We start from the raw sequence: 20,061 nt of genomic DNA, 5'->3' as shown, positions 1-20,061 counted from the left end.
GCTCATTTTCCAACTCCCCTAGAGTTAAACAGTTGAGTTTTACCATTTTTGAATCCATTCAGCCGATCTCCGGGTAAGGCGGTACCACTTTTAGCATAGCTTAGCATAATTCATTGAATCTGATTAGACCGTTAGCATCCTGCTCAAAAATGACCAAAGAGTTTCGTTATTTTTCCTATTTAAAACTTGACTCTTCTGTAGGTACATCGTGTACTAAGACCGACGGAAAATGAAAAGTTGTGATTTTCTAGGCCGATATGGCTAGGAACTATACTCTCATTCCGGCGTAATAATCAAGGAACTTTGCTGCCGTACCATGGGTGCAGCTAGGCGCAATGATATTACACAGCGGCTGTGACCCCCTGTTTGCACAGGGAGTGTTGCCTTTTAACCATGGAGACATTTGTGAGAGGCGCTGTGTAAAATCATTGCGCCCGCTGCACTCATGGTACGGCAGCAAAGTTCCTTGATTATTACGCCGCAATGAGAGTATAGTTCCTAGCCATATCGGCCTAGAAAATCGAAACTTTACGTCGGTCGTAGTACACGATGTAACTACAGAAGAGTCAAGTTTTAAATAGGAAAAATATCGAAACTCTTTGGTCATTTTTGAGCAGGATGCTAACGGTCTAATCAGATTCAATGAACTATGCTAAGCTATGCTAAAAGTGGTACCGCCAGACCCAGAGATCGGCTGAATGGATTCGAAAACGGTAAAACTCGACTGTTTAACTCTAGGGGAGTTGGAAAATTAGCCTATTTTCAAAAAAAGTGGAGTGTTCCTTTAATCAGTATCATTCTGTTGTCATTGATGCATGCTTTGTTCTCAATAGGGGGATTTTGTGCTGCTCTCCCACTTAAAAAAAATGGGAGGTTGTTCCCAGAAGCTGCTGCTGTTCCCGGTCTTAGCTTTCATGGAGCTCACGAAAAGGACGGGGAATTTAGAACAGAGCCATACCGCCAAATGTAACTTGAGCAAAATATGCCAATAAAAAATTTACTAAAAGTTTGTCTCTGGTAATTTTTTTCTTAAGTGGTCCTGACTGAATTATAGTTATCGTCTTTGGTGTGATCGGGCCTTTATTGTATGTCAACAATAGTCTCAAGGAGCTGAGACAAAGTTTATATTTAATTTAACTAAGACCCTCTGTGTAATAAAAATGCTCTGAGGTTGGATTATTTTAAACCTCAGGATAATGTTAATATTCAACGTTATCTTTCCGGAACAGATTTTAGTTTATTGTACCTTTTTAATATCTACAGAAAGAATGACTAATATCAGAATTGACTACTGGCTCTCTGTGGACATTGATGGAAAAAAAAAGCTCATTTGGCAACTGGCAGACCATGTTGGCCTTGGAAAGAGTGGAAGTTTTGACAGGAGCTTTGCTATGTATTGCAATTGATCCCTGGAGCTCTTTCATCAGAGAGACAGTCACTGCGTGTTGGAAATCAGTTCTGGGTCTGTTTTATTATGTCTATTACTGCTCCATTGTATTTGAAGTACTATAGGTTCACATAAGCAGTACAAGGACAATAGATATATTTTTCTCTATAGCCTACAGTATTTCAGAGACATCTGTTGAAGGAGAAGTTCTCCAAATATACTCCAAAGTGTGTGTGTGTGTGTGTGTGTGTGTGTGTGTGTTCCTACAGTAAGTGTCCTTTCTGTCCTTAGAGTTTTCTGAAAGCTTGTTTTTCCATCACACTCATTAAAAATGCGAAATAATTTGTATGACAACACTGCATGATGAACTTATGGTTTTGATCATATGAAAATTTAATATTTCATATTACAGGGATGATTAGGTTTAGGGGTAGGGTTTTGTTACATTTAGGTTTAGGTTATAGCTTAGGTTATATGTAGGAATGCAAAGGGACGGAAAATTTCCAGTAAATTTCCAGAATTTCCGGAAACTTTCCAAGATTTTTGGAAATTTTCTGGAAATTTGCATCCCTAGTTATTTTTAATATATCCCTAATATATCTGCTGATAGACAGATCCGCTGATAGACACCTGCTTTCAAACGCTCCCGTGTGTATCTGTGTAAGCGTTCGGAGCATCAAAGATGTCTATTTAAAACATGTTTTTGAAGCGTTGATCATTGTAGTCAATCACAAACATGCCCAATCAGAGGTGTTTAAGAATCTGCTCAACAGTGCTCAAGTTGTTTTATTTACAACTTCAAAAAAAAAAATTTTAACAGCATACTTAAAAAAAAAATCATACAATTTTGCCATTTCAAATGAATTCTTCTTAACTTGATGTGACTTTTTAGCAATACATTATATGCACTTGTATTAATGTATATGATATAAAATATAAATCTTAGAGTATCTTAAAATATACAGGTTATAATATCTTAAAAATTCTTATGTCTACTAGAAATACTACATATAGTATATTATGTATGTTTATACTACGGTGTTGTCGAATGCTTGATTCTGATTTGTTCGCGTCAAGGCCGCATTACCACCTCATTGCATTATTTTTCTAAATAACGGCCCGTCGTCAATTATTCCTTGCATATTAAATTGGATATTCAGTGTGTTCCTAAAAGGGTACAGATAGTACAATACTGTACTTTTGGACAACTTCCCACAGTATATTTTGTTCAAAAAAACATAAAAGAGAGATAAACAAAACGCTGTATAGAATATAAATTCCCTGTTGCCATGTGAGAAGAAAGCCATGTGAAAGACTCCATGGGAACTGTCTCGTACAAGGGGCCTTGATGGATATTTACTTTTGGGGGTCCTAAATGCTTGTTTTTCTTGTATTGAAACATATTATTTGTAAGCTTAACCGTCAGTAGTAGGAGTGCTGTTAATTCCTGCATAGATATAGCCAGCACAGCCTAGTGCAGTAACATGGATAAACAGAACTTTTCTAAGTAAAATCAGTGAAAGTGTAAGTTACGCTGAGGAGGATGGAGGTTCAAGCAGTGGTGGTGGACTCAACGTGATCTTTACGAAGGTTCAGGTAAACCAGCAAAACCAGGTTTGTGACAGGAACAGGTTTCCAGGTGGTGCCACAACTAGCTTTGATTTAACTATGCTTAATCAGCAATTTATGTTAGATATGTTATTTAACTCATTTAGTACTTTTTTCAAAGCAGCTGTCATTACTCTAATTTGTAATCCATTGGTGTCTCTCTATTCGGTTCGAATGTGGGTCTGCGTTGTGAGCTGCCTATCAGAAAATGACATTATAGAAGTAGGTCTCTGCAAATGAGTTGGCATTGTGTCAGGCCAGCAGCAGTAGCTAGATAACAGAAACTGATCCTTATTGCCACGAAAATTAGAACAGTAGAATAAAAATTCCTTTCAGAAATAATTTAATAATGTGAGATTATTGTGAACAAGCTTTTTTTTTTTAATCATCTTCATAAGCATTATCGCAAGAATTTTGCTGTAATTATTGGTCTAATATAATTTCTGAGCACTTTAAAAAACTGTTTGCATGATCTCATTTTTTCCATTATCCCATACTTTTAATGTTACATCTTTACATTGTTTTGTTTTTTATTATTGACATAATTTCACTATTTTTCCTTGAGTTGCATTGATAATGTTAATTTTTTGTTGCACCAAACTAGTTTTGAGCTGAACCTGGTCTGTTATGAACTCTGCTGATGTTTAATCCGTTTAGATCCACTCTGACAGACAACAAAAAACTCCCTGAAACTTCCTAACTCTTCCATCCAGATAGCGGAATTCTCTGTCTTTACTGTTATTTCTATTTCTTTTGCATTCCATTTTTATTATGTATTGGGTTCTTCTTTATGTAAAGCACTTTGAAATACCATTGTGTATGAAATGTGCTATACAAATAAAACTGCCTTGCCTTGCCTTGAATACCAAAACCACCAAACATTTTTCTTGACAAATTTCAACTCTTAGGGGTCATTCACACTCACATAGAACACGCTTTTAACAGCAAAAGGTCGCAGGTCAGTGGAGCAAAAAAGAGACTAGTTCTAAAGACTCATTTTTTTTAAAAGCTGCAGCGTCACGCTCATGTAAAAATAAGTTCAAAAGAACTGAGACACGAGCGCAGCGGTCAAACACGTCTGTCTAGCGTGTTTACATAGAAAAACAATGGAAAAGTAGCGCAGTCGAATTGAAAAACACATTCTGTGTGAACAGCTCCTTACAATTTTAGAAGCCGTTTTTTCTGCTTTACATGTTAAGCCTCATTTACACTAGTGTGTTTTTGTTTTAAAATGCATAAATTTTGCTATGGTGCCTGTCGTTTACACTATGCCAGCGTTTTCGAATCTTAAAAACTTTCGAAAAAGCTGCAGACCCCATTTTCGTTTGAAAACGCTGGGGTTTTGTTTCAGTATAAATGGACCAAAACAGAGACTTTTGAAAACGATGGTATGGCTGCCTACGTTCGCTCTGCGTATCTTGAAGACCGTGTAAACAATAACACTGCAATCTTTGCTGGCTTTTTTGTAATTTTTAGCAGCCATTGTGCAGTTAAACTCTGCAATTTTTTAATACTGCAGCTGCCTACATGCACAAGAGGCAACTGTTTACACTTGTACGCGCATGCCCAGTGTGCATGAACGGTCATGTGACGTGCGTTTTCGGCCGTGTAGTGTAGATGGAGATCGTTTCTGAGACGCTGTGGAAACGCCAGTGTAGACGAGGACCGTTTTCATTTTAAAACGCTTATTACTTATGTAATAACCTTAGACTTATGTAAATACCTTCTGTTATGATTGGCTATGGAATTGGTTTAAGAATAATAGCATCTGTCCTACTTCCCTTGTTAGTATTTTACTGGAACTGGAAGAACCAGTTGCTGAATAGTGATAGAGGTATATTGGGTGATATTTGGCCACTTGGTCAGTTATAAGAAGTGCTTGTCTTTGTTCAGTTCCTAGTGACAGCTTTGTCTATGGAGTGAAAACATTTTCTGTTTTCTTTCTGAGTAAATATTATGTAAAATAAGTTTTCATTTTAGCAAGTTTGTCTTTAACTCATTTGTATTCTAAATACAGTATCAGAATTATATTACCATTCAAAAGTTTGGGTTGGTATTTTTTTTTTTATGTTTTTCACAGAAGTCTCTTTTTCTCACCAAGGCTGCATATTATTGTATAATATTTTACAATTTAAAATAACTGTTTTCTATTCTAATGCATTTTAAAATGTAATTAATTCCTGTAATGCAAAGCTGAATTTTCAGCATCATTACTCAAGTCTTCAGTGTCACATGATCCTTCAGAAATCATTCTAATATGCTGATTTGCTGCTTAAGAAACATTTATTATTATTATCAATGTTGAAAACAGTTTTGCTGCTTAATATTTTTATGGAAACCATGATGCATTATGTGATAAATAGAAAGTTCAAAAGAACAGAATTTATTTTAAATGGAAATCTTTTGTAACATTATAACCTTTGATCAATTTAATGCATTTATTGTGGAATAACAGTATTACTTTATAACTGACAGTAGTATATATTGGCTATCAGTGTTTTTTATTGAAAATTTCAGTGTGTTTTTACTTTAAAGATCAAAAAAATCTTTTCAATTCCTGTTTTTCCTTGTTATAACCCTGTGATGCTTTTCATATCAATCAATGTAAGTAAATGGTTGACTTCACGTGACCTATCCGAAAGCTTTTTCAGTAGTTACGGTCAGTAGACGACCCTCCTCCATCATGCATTATAAACCCTGTAGATGCTGGCATTTATAATGTAATTTTCTAAAGGAATGCCCATTAAATCAAGCATTGTTGTGAATTGGCAGTGCTCTCCCTCTCAGCCAGTACACAAGATCCTGGACATGAAAGACAATGATAAAATCTATAAAATATCTTCTCATTTCTGGCAGGTGAATGCGGATGCCAACAGGCTGAGCCATGCTGGATCACGGCCTTCCCTGTCCCACGGCGGCCCACAGTATCCTCAGATAGCCATGAACAGCTGCAAGTACAATGGGGGCATAGTCAGACCACTCGGCAGTCTGGGGGCGTCCCGGAGGAACCTAGCAGAGCTGGACTCTGAGACACAGCCTTTGCAGACCCTGCACTCTTCCGGCCTGGAGGTGGTGGTCTCCAAAGGGAACGGGGAAGACCCTAGTAAGCAGTCCAGCGAGAACCTTGTGAGGCAAAGACCATGCAGCGCTCCGCATAAGAAGAACAAGGACATTGGCTATAAGCTCGGGCACCGGAGGGTGCTGTTCGAGAAACGCAAGCGCCTTAGCGACTACGCCCTGATTTTTGGAATGTTTGGGATTGTTGTCATGGTGACGGAGACTGAACTCTCCTGGGGAGTTTATACAAAGGTAAAAGTTCCACAGTTTTGAATGGCCTCAAAGTGTTTTTGTACACTTAAAGGGATAGTTCACCCTGAAATGAAAATTAAGTTATCATTTACTAACCCTGGTGTTGTTCTTATGATATATGCCCTTCTTCCTTTTATGGACCACAAAAGGAGGATTTAAAAAAAAAAGTCCCCCTCGCACTCATCCATATAATAATGGCAGTGATAGACGCATCACAGAATGATCCCATGCGACGTGCCGTTCTGGGGTTATACGATGTGTTTGGTACCAGATAGCACACATACGTCTGCAAGATATCTGTTGAAAATCACTTCATCTGGAAAGCATCTGCTGTGTACAAACATCTGATAGACGTCTTTAAGATGTCAGTTTTACATACAGTCTAAATCATAAACATCTTAAAGACACTTTCTAAACGTCTATTTGACATCTGACAGGAAACATCCTGTAGACGTATTGCAGATGAGCAAAAACTCTGTCTTCCAGATGTAAACATGTACATCAAATAGATGTCTCTGAGATGCACGTGTGCAATCAGAGTGAAAAACAAACTGGAATTTAATGTATTGTGTAATGAGTTTTTGACCTTGGCCGATGAGCTTGCATGTGCGTGAGACTTTATTAGTAAGGGAGAGCGGGGTAAGTTGTCACATGGGTAAGTTGTCACGCTCTTCATAACTCCAAAACTAGAGGCTCTATCTCAAAAATCAAATAGCCACTTTGTGTGACTACTTCTTCTATAGTCAATTTCCTGTTCACATGTGGTCAAGATCGCTCTAATCTGAGGTTAGCACAATTTTCTTATTTTTTTGGCTTAAAAAGTAAAAAATTTGCACTTTAAATTTTATGCAATACAACTTTGTTAGATATGAATGTTAAAAATGATTATTTTGCACAACATAGAGGAGACAATAACACGTCTCTTGATACTTTAGCTGATGTGCTATGTTGAGCTCACCTTGAGATTTAGCCAACATTAGCACACATGTCAGTTTGGGGCAAGTTGTCACATGTGAGTTATCATGGATCTATGTGCAAGCCAGAGAAAGTTTGAGTTTAAAGTTCAAAGTAAAGTGGTCTTGCCGCTTAATGTGTTTTGATTGAAATGTGTATTGTTTGGATTGAAATAATTGTTTTTCCAAATTCTCTAGGCATGATTGTTTATATTTCCAGTTCTGGTTTGAATTTAAATATTAAAATCAATAATAACAATTAAGTAGTTGTGTTCTTATTTTTAGATAATCTAGTGTGACAACTTACCCGTCCATGGGGCAAACTGTCACAAGTGCACATTCTCTATTCAACAGTCTACAACTCCGTAATGAGATAACATATGAAAATGTAATGAATACAACATATGTGCCTAAGACTTCCTTCTTTCCTTTGGTATGACATTTATACCATTGTGATGTATGGTGCTCAATAAATGTTAGACAGTGTGAAAAGTGTGACAGCTTACCCCGCTCTCCCCTACCGCACAGTTCACTCTGTCTCGCCCAGAAAAAGCACCCAAGTTGTGAGAAATCAAGATTAACAAAAACACAACATGAAATACAACTCCTAGAAATCCCCAGAAAGTCTCCTTGTACTTTCTTCACTGAGTTGAATATCTCTGGTCTGGAACTCCGTTTGTCAGATGTGAATGCGATAACTTTTTGTTACGACAAACACAACGAATATATTCACCTCAGAGAAAAGGTACATGGGTTGTATTTCATGTTGTGTTTTTGTTCATCTTGATTTCCCACAACTTGTCTGCTTTTTCTGGGCGAGACGAAGTGAACTGCGGTGCTTCAGAGTCTCACGAACGTGCATTTTGTGCAGCCGTTCAGAGAAGCCCAATGGCCATGGTCAAGAATTTCATTAAATAATACATTCAGTTTCAGTGTGTTTTTCACTTAATGCTATTATATACCCCCAGAACACTTGGAATATATACGGCATGTGTTGCATGGGATCGTTCTGTGATACTTTTGTGTGTTTTTTAAAAAGTTTGATGCTCGTTGCTATTCACTGCCATTATATGCACTTTTTTTTTTTTAATTTTCCTTTTGTGGTCCATAAAAGAAAGAAGGGAATACAGCATCAGTTCCCTATCCCTTTAAGTGACTCTTAAAATGTCTGAATTACATTGCATTTGATGAAAAATATCCAAGTAAAGCAAGTAAATGATGCTATAGATTTTCTCAAAACTAACTTTTTTTTCAATGACTTTTAGCCAACTGGTCCCTAAGATGGTTTGCTGGTCTAAGCTGGTTTAAGCTGGTCTCCCAGCCTGGCCAAGGTGGTTTAGATGGGCGACCAGCTGTTCTTTCCTGTCTGACTAGCAAAAAAGTACCCCCAAAAAACTAAAAACCTAAAACTAGCCAACAAACCATCAAACCATCTTAACCGGCTGGTAAAAGATAGTTTCTTCAGCACGGTAACTACAGGTGTTGTTCATCACATTAATTATTATAATGTTCCACTTACATTCAACAAAAAGAAAGTGTTTTGAAGAATATTTCTACTGTTTTATTATTTGAAACCAGTTCTGTTATTGTTATTTTAAGCTAGTAAAGTAGTATACTAGTTTCATTCATTGAAATAATGTTTAAATAAAATGGAATATAAATATTAGATGAAAAAAATTGTTAAAACTAATTTAAATAAAGTTGGGGTACTGAAATTACTAGAACTAAAACTGAAATAAAATAAATAGAAATATTTAAAAAAAATATATATAAAAACTAATAATAAAAATGGCAAAAGCACATGAAAACTTAAATCTAAAAATTGTAATATAGCTCATTAAAAATATTAATAAATACTATAATACTAGATAAATAATACTAAAATATTTTATGAAATTCTTTGCTTAAAAACCGTTCAGAGTGTATTTCTTTCAAATAAATTACACTTGATGATTTGTTACTTAAAGGTGCAGTATGTAGGATTTCTATCCACTAGAGGCCTATTCAAAACAAAGGCGTAGCTTGATGACCAAAGCCACTGGAAGGCAAGCCTGCAACCTTTAGCCAAAAAAGCGTAACGGCTCATACTAGCTCCACCTCTGGTGGTACTCAGGAAAGGAGACCAGAGGCTGTTTTTTGAATGGATGTCAATGGATGAGAGGCTTCTCTATGCTGATTAAACAGCTTTTGTGGGGAAATAGCTAATCATTTAATTAATGGACAGCCTGTTTGCTAATCTTTAACATGTTTTACACTAAATAATACTTTCGTTGGTAACTATATGTAGATTTTAGCTTAATAAAAATATATTTTTTAAGAGAAGGCAGACTAGGGAATGTTGCGACTGATGTCACTGCCATTACACGATAGGCTGAGAGGTGCCGCACGTGATTAAGTTAGCCGTTACGCTTTCTCCAATGGTAAGAGATACAGACCCTCTCATCTCCCTATTATATACAATCTCTGTCTTCACCTCAACGGACGGTGCAAAAGAATAGAGATAGGACTTGGGAAGAAATTATGTTCATGGATGCAATTATTAACATTATTGTAGTATGAAGCAGAGCAGGACTGAGTGTTGTGGGAGCTGAAGGAGGCCGCTGGAGCGATTGCGCAACACATGCCTCACGAGCAGCTTTTATTATGCCACAGTCGCTGGCGCTGCTTCCGCTTTTCCGGTCATGAGTATGAGGTAACGCAGCTCTGTTTATCATATTAGATACATTTGAGAGTGTTGAAAATGATGTTATAACGTTACTCTGTGCGTTCACTCGGCGGCTGCTGTGAGACACTGTTGCACAGTGCAGTAAGCTAGATCAATATTAGAATATCATATTAAATACTGTATGGCTTGTGTTGATAAGCATGCAATTCATTTTAAAACGTATTGTCTGATGGAGAAAATTCTGTATTACTGTTACTAATAATAAAGCTGCATCTGATTATGCTATGTTAGCTATTTGACAAAATAGTGTTTTTCTCTGAGGCATGGTAAAGCATGATACTCGCAAAAAATCAAGAAAATTGATTTAAACAATAAGACTAAACGTGTTGAGCTATATAACAACAATTATTTTTCAGTCTAGAAATATATCAAAACAGATGTTCCCTTTTCTATTAAAACATGTAATATTTTAAAGCGTCTTTGGTGTTTCCATGGTTTCTACAAAATAAAACCGGAAACCGAGGGTAACGCGGGTATGACGCAATTGACAGGCGACTCCTCACATCTCCCAGAGCCTTGGTTAAAATTGCAATGTTCTCACGATTTACAAATAGTTGGAAACATTTGGGATATTGTAAGTACTCAAGTGAACAAAATATATAATAGAGGCCTAGTGGTTTTTCGATATTTTACTGCAAAAATCTTACATATTGCACCTTTAATTCAAAGACATTTGTAGATTTTTTATTTATTTTTATTTTTTTTCAAAATAATTTTTGAGATTGCTGTATATGTAACTGCAGGCTATTGTCAGTTTGCATGCATTTGTTTAAAAAACAAAACAAAACAAAAACCCCGCCTTCTAAACTACAGTAACCTAATTAGCATGACTTTCCTGTTCAACCTGCTTCACCAATAAAACCATGCTTGTTAATCAGCATTTTTGTAAAGAGAATGGCTGATCCACAAGCAAGACAGCGCTCAACAGCATAAACCTGAACCACCATTAAAAGTCATGCTTGTGTAAGATGGTCATTTTAAAGAGGGCAGTGATGTATCACAAGATATTACATGATGACCTCTGCAAAATTAGCTTTATACGACTTATTTCATCCATAGTACTTTGATTCATACCATGTAATTAAATGCTACAGCAAATTGAAGTCTGGGATTGATCTATTTATGACCGTTTAAAAACACAAGGATACATTCATCATTGACATATGCTACTTTGTGTGCACTTGCTTAATGAATAGAGAGGCATCAAAGAGCATCAATCAATGAAATTTTCATAACACGTTCTTGACCGTTACATCATATGTAATTTATCATAAGCATTTTTTTCACTTCAAGGTATAGCTTCTATACAAAAGTGCCTGAATGAGTTAATAGGCCATACCCTTAATTATATCCTCACTTAATTATTTAAGGGACCTTAATGGACTCAGCTATAGTAAGAGCATGAGATTCATCAGTACTCATCAGACCTTCAAAAATGCTATTTTTGAAATTAAAGATGATGATTGATGAAGCTAGGGCTGCTCAATTATGGCAACAATCATAATCACGGTTATTTCTGGTCAGAAAATTTAAATTGAAATTGCAATTATTGGACAGGATTATATGATCAAAGTCTTATTTCTTGATACGAGTAATTTTAAATATCATTGAAATTGCACAATTATCGATTCTTCAGCAAAAACTAATACTAGGTTAACTAATGTAAGAAAATTGTGCTCAAAACAATTACATAAGACAAGTAAACAGTCAGCAATACAATGAGAACAAAAAAACTAATTACAAACAAAACAGACAAATACAATGAATACAAAAATAAACAGTGAAATAAACAGTGTTTTTCAGGAAGATGTACTAACAGTGGTATTCAGATAAGCAGTAGCCTACAACAAAAAATGTAATAATTAAATATAAAACAACACTACATATAACAGCTGCATTGTCTTACTGTGCAAATTAATAGATTAATCCTTATTAAAGTTATTTAGTCAAGATCAGTGAGTGATTTTTCCTTTGTCATTTGTTGTTTGTTTATCATTAATGACAGACTGCAGCTGGTATATTAGGCTGCTGTCACTTTAAGAGCGAATGCACGGATCCAATATACTGTTAAACCAGGGATGGGCAACTCCGGTCCTGGAGGGCCACTGCCCAGCAGAGTTTAGCTCCAACCCTAATCAAACACACCTGAACCAGCTAATCAAGGTCTTTAGGATTAGTAGAAAGTTATAGGCAAGTGAGTTTTTATCAGGGATGGAGATAAACTCTGCAGGACACTGGCCCTCCAGGACCGGAGTTGCCCATCCCTGTGTTAAACACTAGTGTTCTTTATTAACTGTGTAAGTTTACTAAAGATATAACCCACTGTGTTTATGTGAATACTCTCCAAAAAGGTATTTTGACTTCTTTTTTTTGGGGGGGGGGCATTTGTAGCGCACACAGAAAGCCGCCAGGGGAAGAGTGTCTCTTTTGTGTCAGTGTCACTTTTAATAAAACTGTTTAAAATCAAACACGTTCCGCAGTTTAGCAACAGTAGACTGTGTTTTCCAGCAGTCACTTATTTGGCTGATTTGGATGTTAAGGTTTGGCTTTAATGGAGAAATGAAGGAAAGGAAAGGTGCGCTGGATGGAATGTGGCACCGGCACAATAATCATTTTACCTCGATTATCTTGTTTCATAATCGAAATCGAAAATCAATTACGATTAATCTCACAGCCCTAATTTAAGTACAGTTGGTCACCTTGTCAGTACAAAGGACTTTGGGTTGGTTCAAAGTCTCTGTTTAGCTCATTTCCCAGCCGAACCGTTAAAATCGTTGACTACAAGGTGTGTCATTCTCATATTGTGCTACAGTAAATCTGTTTGCTGATTCTTTTGGCCTAAGTGAATGTCTGGCCCTGGAGTTAGTTAGACAATCCCTGGAGTGGAGCTTTTTTTTTTTTTTTACCTTCCCCTAAAGCATAGTTCATTGCCTTAGCCAGCACATCATGTTCCAGTGTATCAGCAGAGTCAGACAGGTTTAATGAGCTCCAATTGCAATGATCTCATAATGAGGATTGTCATCCAGAGAGAAAGAACAAGAGCTAAGATTGAGGGACAGAAAGAGATGAATGTTGTTAGTTCCTCCTCTAGTTATGATTGTGTGTGAAAAAGTTTATACTAAACTTATAGATGTGCTTTGTGCGGCATTGGCTACATCTGTTGGAATTAGTTATGAACACATGCTATATTTCCCTGCTGAAAAAAACAACAAGCTTGTCTAGTTGACCCTTTAGCCCTTTGATTGATCAACTTAAAGGGATAGTTCACCCAAAAATGGAAAATTTGTCATTACTTACCCTCAAGTGGTTCCAAATCTGAGTTTTTTCTGTTGAACCCAAAAGAAGATATTCTAAAGAATTTGGGTTACCAGACAGTTGATGGTCCCCATTGACTTCCATAATAGGAAAGAAAATTCTATGGAAGTCAGTGGGTGCCATCAACTATCTGGTTACCAACATTCTTTAGAATATTTTCATTTGTGTTCAGCAGAAGAAAGAAACTCGTACTGGTTTGGAACAACTCGAGAGTGAGTAAATGATGATTTTTGGGTGAACTGTCCCTTTAAAAGAAGGAAGACCAGCTTAATGCAGGCTGGAATAAGATATACTGTATATACACCGTTCAAAAGTTTGGGGTCTGTACGATTTATTTTTTTTTTTTTATGAAAAGAAATAATACTTTTATTAAGCAAGGATGCATTAAATTGATCAAAAGTGGCAGTACAGACATTTATAATGTTTCAAAAGTTTTAAATTAAATGGTGCTTTTGAACTTTCTATTCATCAAAGAATCCTGAAAACATGGTTTACACAAAGATGTTAAGCAGTGCAACTGTTTTCAGTATTGATAATAAGAAATGTTTCCTGAGCAGCAAATCAGCATATTAGAATGACTTTTGAAGGATCGTGTGACACTGAAGACTGGAGTAATGATGCTGGAATAAATTACATTTTAAAATATATATTAAAATAGAAAACAGTTGCTTTAAATTGTAATATTATTTCACAATATTACTTCTTTATATATATACTACTGTTCAAAATATATATGCTAAAATCTCCCAACCAGGCTAAAAAAAAAAAAAAACATCTTAAACCAGCCTGCATTCTAAGATGGTCTTCCAACCTGGTCTGTTCCCTGGTTATATATACAGGTATATATATGAAAATTTTCAGACATGATGTGAATTTAAAGGCTGAACCTGGAATGCTAATTTGCCATATTGGTTCCCTTGGGAATTTTTTAGACTAGCGGTTTTTGATTTATGAGTAAAAGTACTTTAAAAGCGCAAGTTGTTTACATGAACTACAACTTTCACAAGGATGTGAGTTTACATGCTTGACAAATCTGCAAACTGTCTTTATGTGAGAACTTGTTAGCAAATTAGCAACATTGAAAAAAAAACTTTAACATTTACTTTTAAAGTGAAACTGCGTGTAATTTCAATTAGAACAACAAGTAACGTTAACAACAGAGCTTAATGTAGCGTATTCTAAATATTCTATTCTCAAAGGAATCTAATGCTAATTCTTCCTAGTTTTTAGGAGTAAAAACTGAACTGCTCTATACAGTTAGCTTTCATGCATCAGAAATAAAAAAATAATGAATCCTACAAAGTTGAAACTCCACAAACTGCTGTATGTTGCATCTAGCACATGTTGAAGACTCGTGCTCACTATACTGTAGCTGTCAAGAAATGTTGTTTGTCTATCCCTCATAAATACATTTGCTCTTTTGGAAGACTCTTATCCAAAGCGACAGTGCATTAAAGGCATACATTTTCTCAGTATGCATGTTTGCACTGGCATTTCTAGCACACACACACACACAAAAAAACGAGGTCAGCTGCATTGAACAAAAAATTTAAACTAATGTTGTTTTTTTACTGTCTCTGCAGGAATCCTCATATTCATTTGCACTGAAATGCCTTATTAGCCTCTCCACTGTAATCCTACTCTGTCTGATCATTATGTACCACGCACGAGAGATTCAGGTAAGTAGCCGACTCAGCCTTGCAAGCCATAAACTAGAGCAGAGACTGAGACAGGAGCGTAAAAGATTACAGGGGAAACACTTATGCCAATTCCTAATGACTTATAGTAGCAGCAGAATGAAAACTTGCCCTGGCTTTTGTAATTCCTGATATCTGCATTTAGTGTCTCTGCCATTTTACCTATCCATTAAAAGGTCTTTATGGAGAAGACACTGATTTTGATTAATGATGGTATTACAAGTGGGCTTATGGCTAATAGGAGATGTAATTTAATACAGGCCTGTCAATCAGTTGGTTTGTGAGCATTATTTAATGACTTGGAACATCAGATGATGGTCAAATTACAGAACGGATGAACAATTACAAACCTTTATTCCTGATTGCAGATTGTGTACAATACAATCACTGAAACAAAAGAGAAGAAAAATCCATATTATAGTCTAGGGGTGTAACAATATATCGCAATACAAAAATGCAACAATATGTATCGTGAATCGTGTCATGAGAAAAAAAAATTCAAGTTTACAGAGTTTTAGTGTCAGTACTATATTGAACTACTATATATAATATTGAATATAATGTATAATAATGCAATGGGGGAATATTTGTGGGTCCTGATAATGCCAAAATGTCTTGTGTTGCCTACATTATTTTAAATATATCTAGTTAATACCAGAGTACAAGCATATTCATGTTTTTCTGTGTTTTCATCTTCAGAATCATGAATATTTTTATTCTGGTATCAACATTGTCCTTTGCTTTGGGTTACCAGCACCAAATCCAAGCCTATTCATTTCCATTCTCAATGTAATACCAAATTTAGCATTTGAATCAACCTTTTACCATACAGTATCTCTTGAAGTATCGCAATAATATCGTATCGTGAGTTCAGTTTCATGATATGTGTCGAATCATTACATCCCTATTATAGTCATAATACTAAAACCACAATGAATGTTTTTATATTATTTATATATTATTATATTAGACTATAATAGTAAGTAAAGTTAACTTTAAAAAAGGTTTGTTAGATGCAAACACTACAGATTACTAAATTGTTTTAAGTAAGTTCAACAAATTCTTGGATGTTAAGTAAATTTAACTAATTTAACTAACAAATTTTCTTTGTCTAACATCTAGCTCTTCATGGTGGACAATGGAGCAGATGACTGGCGGATAGCCATGACATACGAGCGTATCTTCTTCATCATTTTGGAGCTGCTGGTGTGTGCCATCCACCCTATTCCAGGTCAGTACGTCTTCACCTGGACCGCCCGCCTGGCCTTCACCTACACCCCGTCTGTGGCGGATGCAGACGTGGACATCATCCTCTCCATCCCCATGTTCCTACGGCTGTATCTGATTGGCCGGGTCATGCTCCTGCACAGTAAGCTCTTTACGGACGCCTCGTCACGCAGTATCGGAGCCCTCAATAAGATCAACTTTAACACACGCTTTGTCATGAAGACTTTGATGACTATCTGCCCAGGCACGGTCCTGCTGGTTTTCAGCATATCATCATGGATCATTGCTGCCTGGACAGTGCATGTCTGTGAGAGGTGAGATAAACCTTTGATTTCTTAAGAAACACTGTTTGTACCTGGAGTATTAAAAGAATATTCCACCCGAAAATGAACTCAGCTCTCATGTTGTTCCAAACCTATATGATTTTCTTTTGTCAACGGAACACAAAATGTGAATTCCTGGCTGCTCTTTTCTCTTTTCGATATAATGTAAGTGAATGGGGACTGGGGCTGTCGAGTATTAAAATAACAAAACAAGCACAATGAAAGTTCATAAAAGTCCATTTGACTCATGCACTATTTACCATGTCTTTTGAAGTCATGCAATAATTTATGTGATGAACAGGTCGAAATTGTAACCTCAAGCCAATGATGCTGACATGCTGTTTTTGTTGTCTGTATGGCTTTTGTAGTCCTTTCCTTTTACTAGAAGTCTTAAAAGGGACCTATTATGCCCCTTTTCACAAGATGTTATATGAGTCTCTGGTGTCCTGAAAATGTGTCTGTGACGTTTCAGCTCAAAATACTATTATTTATTATAGCTTGTCAAATCTGACACGCCGTTTTTGTGCGTGTCCCTTTAAATGCAAATGAGCTGATACTCCCGGTCCGCTTTCCAAAAGAGGGCGGAGCTTTAACAGCTCACGCTTCGGTTGCTCAACAACAACAAAGCTGGAGAATCTCATGCAGCCAAAATGAGGATTGTCAGGAATGGTGTTCAGCCTTACATTGTTCAAACCGGAGTCGGACACTGATGGAGAGACTCAGAAAGAAGTTACAACTTTTAGAATGCAACTGGACGTTTCTGAATGGTTAGTGGATAAATGTATGTAGTTGCTGTGGAGTTTATTCAACTCATCGACTGGATTGTGCCATCATGTTAATCTTTTGTGCAAAACCCATATAAATAGCATACCTGTTTGCCAAACACACACCAGGCTTTATGATTGCTATCAAATGCTGTGAATATTTTTAATATTAATATTATAATATTAATATTAATATTAATAATATAATATTAATATTTTTTCCAAAATATTGCTCAGACAGAAATGCTCCTTTTTTAGCAATCGAGCTTGCCAGGGTCTACTTGCAGGCTATCCAAGCTAACGAGACTCTAAATAGTGTTCTGTGCTCGTCTGTGCAGCCAATGACAGAACAGTCAGCATGCTTTGCTCAAACTTTTGCAATGGCATTAGAACTGGTACACTGTTTTTACTTGCAAAAACAAAATGCAAGGGGAGCGAATTCTGAGCGAATTTTCACATGCTTGCAGAGAATGGCTTGCCAAAACAAAGTTACAGGGTTGTCTTTTTTTCACATTTTCTGAGTTGGTAGGTACACCGGGGACCCAATTATAGCACTTAAACAAAAAAGTCATATTTTCATGATATGTCCCCTTTAAATTTCAGTCTGTTCCTCACTCAAAGCTATCATATGGCTTCAGAAGTATTGGAATATGACACATAAGTCATATGGACTACTTTTATGTTTGTTTTTTGTTGTTGTTGTTTTGTCATTTTAAAGCTTGGCAGACCAAGTCCTTATTCACTTTCATTATATGGTAAAGAGTGGCCAGGATATGCTTTGCTTTCACACAAGAAAGTCAGTCATGGGTTTGAAATAACATGAGGGTGAGTAAATAACGACCAAATTTTTATTTTTGAGTGAATGATTCCTTTTAACAATTTATGTTTTTTCCCCCCCATCAAATGCAGTTGGTCAACAGTCAAGACCCTATGTTGTTGCCTTTATAAAATGTGATGTGATGTCAGTGGCAAGCGGATGTGTGCGTGTTTCATTTTTCACGGTTTTGTTCTATGTTTCTCCCACATGGCTGCTTCTGGATAGGGGTCCAAAGTGAGTCTGTGATCTGCAAGGAAAAACTTGGCTCTTAGCTTCTGCTCATCTCTCTTGATGAGCTATACTGGCAAAACAGCAAATTGCTGGCGTCCTGGAAATCCCAAATTCTTTTCTTTTCCAAATTCAGATTCATTTTCTCCTGTAAATGGTCGGGCATCTTATAGCCTCTGTTAAAGAGGGGTCTTAGTGTTAGGTAATTACATTTTTTTGAGTCATTCTTTGGATTTTGGGATTTTCACGCAGCTGACACCATGTGTCAACATGGTGGTCATCATGTTCATGGCAGCCTGTTCTTTTCCTAAAGCGCTGTCAGATATTTGACCTTTTCTGGTGCTCTAATGTGCTATTCTTACCAAGATACCATCTTGACCTAGACCTTGGGGGAGAGTAAAGATCCAGTATGTTGTCATGACCCATAAACATAGAGAGAGCAGCACAGCTATGCTAATCAGGTCATCCCGAGCCCTTTAGCCAGGTTCTGCGCCCACTTCTTGCCCATTAGACTATATGTGCTACATCATCCACCTGCTATTTCTTCACTGCACTGCACCACAACAATAGTCCGTAGTGTATATATGGGTTTTCTTCATCTATGGGCACTTTTCACTTATAGAATATAGACACACTATTCACGCTCTTTGTTATGTCTAACAATGTCTAACAGCTGACATACAGTATATGCATCACAGAAGAAATACTATTTTCCCTTTTTCATCTTTTTTTTTTTTTTACATCTATTATTTAATAACATTCTGTGGATACATTTTGTACAATTACAGTTTCAGAAAAATGTTTTCCACATATCATTATAGTATGGTTGTGTTGTCAATTAAAAAAAAATTATTTAAAAAAAATATATATATATTGATTTGTTTGATTATTATTGTTTGATTATACATTTAAACATATGTTTTTTATGATGATTTTCATATTTTATGAGTGAAATAATTATTTAAATAATCTAACTAATTAATTAATTTAGTTTTTTACCTGAACTGTACAAGAATGTCTCCTTTATGCATCTTTTTCCCACTTTTTCCCACTCAGTATTACAGCATGGTTGTGTTGTTAGTGATATTTTTCTTTGTTTTACATGGTAATTTAGTACACTAAGGTAAAACTTTATCAGTTGGTCATGATGCAAATAATGCCACAACTGAGGAATAACAATTTTAAAAAATACAAAATTAAAGTGTAGTCAAAAGTCTCCCCATTTACAACAATAAAAGTGCCCATAGTTGTGAAACACTCATAACACCAATGAAGTTGATTTTTTTTTTTTTCTTACCTCATTGACATTTTTCTTGTTTTGAGTGTTAATCTAACAAAATGTGTGTGGTTTATACTTAATGCAATTCAAAATATACATATATCATGATGCAGGTCTCATTATACAATCTTGCTTCAGATAAATTTATCTTGTTTTAAGCATGCCTACATATCGTTACTGGAAAGCAAGACAAAAATATAGATTTAGAAAATAATTTTTTGCAGTGTGGTTGAGAAAAAGTGCTGGGGACACCAACTAAGCTAATGTGTTAGTCAGGTGTCATGCTAGCTTGTTATTTTTCTGTATTGTCGTGTTCTGTGTAAGAGTTACAGTGGATGAATCTGTTGGAGGAATGAAGAGGTGCTTTATCAGCACCTTTGGAACCCTCTGAGACTCCCTTCGCTTCACCCCTAAATGCCCACAGTTACT

At 36.1% G+C, this 20,061-nt stretch overlaps 1 protein-coding gene across 3 annotated transcripts in view; it reads left to right on the top strand.

The window, feature by feature from the left end:
* Window positions 1–20,061, top strand: part of kcnn1b (potassium intermediate/small conductance calcium-activated channel, subfamily N, member 1b) — a 43,374-nt gene that overhangs the window by 8,685 nt on the left and 14,628 nt on the right. For 2 of the 3 annotated variants that reach the window (XM_048211327.1, XM_048211326.1), the window contains exons 2-4: window positions 5,852–6,304; window positions 14,881–14,976; window positions 16,117–16,535. In XM_048211327.1, coding sequence (XP_048067284.1) covers window positions 5,936–6,304; window positions 14,881–14,976; window positions 16,117–16,535 — 884 coding nt within the window. In that variant the 5' untranslated portion in view covers window positions 5,852–5,935. Of the gene's footprint in view, window positions 1–2,918; window positions 2,984–5,851; window positions 6,305–14,880; window positions 14,977–16,116; window positions 16,536–20,061 lie in introns of those variants that run through there. The other variant, XM_048211328.1, reaches the window with a different exon arrangement.

The sequence above is a fragment of the Megalobrama amblycephala genome, linkage group LG12 (assembly GCF_018812025.1).
Source record: "Megalobrama amblycephala isolate DHTTF-2021 linkage group LG12, ASM1881202v1, whole genome shotgun sequence".
In the NCBI taxonomy this organism is placed as follows: domain Eukaryota; kingdom Metazoa; phylum Chordata; class Actinopteri; order Cypriniformes; family Xenocyprididae; genus Megalobrama; species Megalobrama amblycephala.
Note: the sequence above shows the minus strand (reverse complement) of the source record. Positions and strands in the feature narration are given on the sequence as shown.